The sequence below is a fragment of the Sinocyclocheilus anshuiensis genome, unplaced genomic scaffold (assembly GCF_001515605.1).
Source record: "Sinocyclocheilus anshuiensis isolate Anshui unplaced genomic scaffold, SAMN03320099.WGS_v1.1 scaffold145, whole genome shotgun sequence".
NCBI lineage: Eukaryota > Metazoa > Chordata > Actinopteri > Cypriniformes > Cyprinidae > Sinocyclocheilus > Sinocyclocheilus anshuiensis.
In genome coordinates this window covers 328,736-332,451 of record NW_015537973.1, presented here as the reverse complement: position 1 = coordinate 332,451, position 3,716 = coordinate 328,736, and the positions used below count along the sequence as shown (strand labels likewise).

The 3,716-nt window shown below is 36.7% G+C and overlaps 1 protein-coding gene across 1 annotated transcript in view; it reads left to right on the top strand.

Annotated features, from left to right (window-relative positions):
- LOC107670737 (mineralocorticoid receptor-like) overlaps positions 1–3,716 on the top strand; it is a 77,131-nt gene that overhangs the window by 55,023 nt on the left and 18,392 nt on the right. Inside the window, exon 5 of the mRNA XM_016463456.1 lies at positions 1,615–1,932. Coding sequence (XP_016318942.1) covers positions 1,615–1,932 — 318 coding nt within the window. The remainder of the gene's footprint in view (positions 1–1,614; positions 1,933–3,716) is intronic.

The following is a 3,716-nucleotide window of genomic DNA, read 5'->3' as shown; positions in this document are numbered from 1 at the left end:
CTCTCTCTCTCTCTCTCTACCGTTAAGTAACTTGTGCATTGTTTTACTTACTTGTTTTTGACATATCCGACCGAACTACAAACTTTCCAGTGATGTCTGTGAGAAAGGGATATTCACTCGACAAGCTCGCGCATTTGCGCCGCCGCGCGCTCAATCCACTCAGCGTGCTTTGCTTACCAGCTGGCGCAAATCAGCTATATAGGCATTAATACTGAATGTTTTATATTCATTGCATACCTATACTTCGTAGACATCTTTAATCTCTAATAACTCCATTCTGCTGTCTGTTGTCAGTGTTTCTTTGTTTGAATATGGCGCTTATCACATGCTGTGTGGTATCGACGTTTGGTATCGGGGCATTTTAACGAGTACGAGTACAGGAGCTCAGTATCGGGCCCGATACCGATACCAGTACAACACACGATTTATTTGACCAACTCTGATCAAAGCTGCATCTCTACCTGGTTGGGTTTCTAAATTATATTTCTGTGGTAAAGGGGGGGGTTTGTCTTACCCGTGTTTCCCTGATGTTTGTTAGTTACGATTTTCTTGAAAAATGTCTCTTGGAATGGAAATATATAAATAGTAAATGAGTTGTAACTTTTGACAGATGACTCGTCATTTCGCATTTTCAAATGACTAACTACAGTTTTAACAAATGTATGTGGCATATATAGTTTATCTTAAACCAGCTGTTATCACTGAATAATACAGTATATACTGTAACTTTAGTGCAATAAACCTGAGTTACCATAGTTTTTTTTTTGCTTGTTTCTCTCTTTAAAAAGCATCTTGAGAACAATACTAACAAATAATAAATTAGATATTACATTATTATTAATATTATATTACATTTTTGTTAAGTTCCAGTGTAGAATGAAAAATGTGGAGGTCAGTGAAGGTACTGCAGGAAGATATATAACATAGAGTTTAATAACACTTATCATTCTACCACTTTTAATTTAAATTTTTCCTGAACCTCATTGAGTCATTCTAGGTGAAGATCTTTGGGCTAAAAATATGAACGTATAAGGGGAAGTGTACATTTTTGGTTCTGATGATAGACTATTTTTTCATCAAGAAATATAATAGATGTATTTGATTTTAAATGATAAATAAACATCCATCTGAAAGACTACAACGTTTACACAAAGTTGTCGAGAGTATAAAATCTGAGCATTTACTGGGACTAGCACATATGCCACCTTCAGTCTCACTTACTGATGTGATATAAACCTGCTGGCACAGGAATCTTGCAATTAATATCAAATTGGAACACTAACACAGCCAATTAAGAGCATCCTCCCGAACCACATAAGAAGTCACATCTATACAGCAGGGATTTAAACTGTGATCCCTGCTATAAGATCCATCTCTATTTGAATAATTACTTCTATCAGCTCCAGCTCATTTCAGATATGAAAAACTGTAGGAACACTGCTTGAAGACTACACTGGGGGTCTTTTCATTAATACCTTGTTCATTTCAAATTATTTATCTCTCTTATAAATCACTGTAAGACCTTCAATGTTTAACATAAATTGTAATTATTCATAAAATGGATCAGGCTGCTCAAGCGAACAGCTTTAATAATATATGTTTGTTATTTCTCAGCACGGAAATCCAAGAAGTTGGGGAAGATGAAGAGCGTTAGCGAGGATTCCTCCCTGCAGAACTCAAAGGACGGGCCTCCGTTTCTGACCTCGGAGAAAGAGTTGAGCTCAGCCAATGCTCTTGTCCCCCACGTCCCCACGGTAGCACCGTTTCTGTCACCGTCCGTGTGTAGCGTCCTGGAGCTCATAGAGCCTGAAGTGGTGTTCGCGGGCTATGACAACACACAGCCCGACACAACCGACCACCTGCTCACCAGCCTCAACCACCTCGCCGGAAAACAGATGATCCGAGTGGTCAAGTGGGCCAAAGTACTTCCAGGTATACTTCCAAGGCAAATTTGTTTCTAAGGTTCCGTCTCCTGCATATTCAAAAGGCAGGGAAATTTTCTCCAGATTTTGAACTTTTTTGTAATTCAAGGTCAAGTATTAGTTGAGCTGTTGATCTCTGAAATGTACTTAGAAACTATGCTGTCATATTGATACAATCCTTGACCTGTCGGTTGCATTGGTATAGTAGGGTCTATATAATTATAATTATAATTATAATTATAATATAATTTTCTATAATTGTGTTCGGGATCATAAGATCTGTGTCTTCAGCCCACACCTAACTATTCATGCTTTTTCAAGCATTGACACTTTATGCTAAAGGAATAGTTCACCGAAAAATGAACATTCTGTCATAAATTACTCACCCTCATGTCGTTCCAAAGACCTTCTTCATTCATCTTCAGAACACAAGTGAAGATATTTTTGATGAAATCCAAGAGCTTTCTGACCCTGCATAGACAGCAATGCAACTGACATGTTCAAGGCCCAGAAACGTAGTAAGGACATTGATAAAAATGTCCATGTGTCGTGGCACTCTTGTGAACGTCTTGTGCTGTCTATGGCAGGGTCAGAAAGCTCTCGGATTTCATCAAAGATATCTTAATTTGTGTTACGAAGATGAACAAAGGTCTTACAGGTTTGGAACGACATGAGGGCGAGTAATTAATGACAGATTTTTCATTTTTGGGTGAACTATCCCTTTAACATACTATATCTCTGTGTTCAACAAGGCTGAATGGACTTGATCAAAAATAGTGAAAACTGCTATATTTTGAAATATTATTGCAATTTAAAATAACTTTTTTTCTATTTTAAATATTTTAAAATGTACTTTATTCCTGTGATGCAAAGCTGAATTTTCAGCATCATTACATCAGTCTTCAGTGTCACGTGATTCTTCAGAAATCATTCTAATATGATGATTTGCAACTCGAAAAAAAAAAAAAAAACATTTCTTAATATTTGAATGTTGAAAACAGTTCTGCTTCTTAAAAAAAACATGGAAATCATGATAATTTTTTAGGATTCTCTGACGAACAGAACGCTGGAAAGAACTGCATTTATTATGTTTATTATTTATTTAAGTCCACAAGCTTCCAAAGTAAGTTGGCTCATCATATAGAAGAATCAGAGGTTCACTGTGTCTGTAGTAACATTAATTGATTAACTGAGAATTGCTAGCATATGTTACTGTATTATAAACTAAAAATCCCATACAATGTTTAGTAGTTAATTATAATTTTGGAAAAATCTGTTTTTTTCATTCCAAATTAAGTTTTCAAGGTACCTTGCAACAAGACGGTCACTTGCTGTATTGCAATTATTTGATACCAGGGTGTCTCCTTGCTATATCCGGATATAAAAATAGAAGGCTGAAAACACAACAGGGCAAACTGGCTCACCGAGTTTCAAAGACTTTCCAGGCAGGCTTTGGGCAGTCAATGCATCACACGCTCAGTCAATCTACAAGTGATGACTTGCAGATGTTTAATTATTAGTTATTTTGTTGATGAAATCCAAGAGCTTTCTGACCCTGCATAGACAGCAATGCAACTGACATGTTCAAGGCCCAGAAACGTAGTAAGGACATTGATAAAAATGTCCATGTGTCGTGGCACTCTTGTGAACGTCTTGTGCTGTCTATGGCAGGGTCAGAAAGCTCTCGGATTTCATCAAAGATATCTTAATTTGTGTTACGAAGATGAACAAAGGTCTTACAGGTTTGAAACAACATGAGGGTGAGTAATTAATGACAGAAGTTTCATTTTTGAG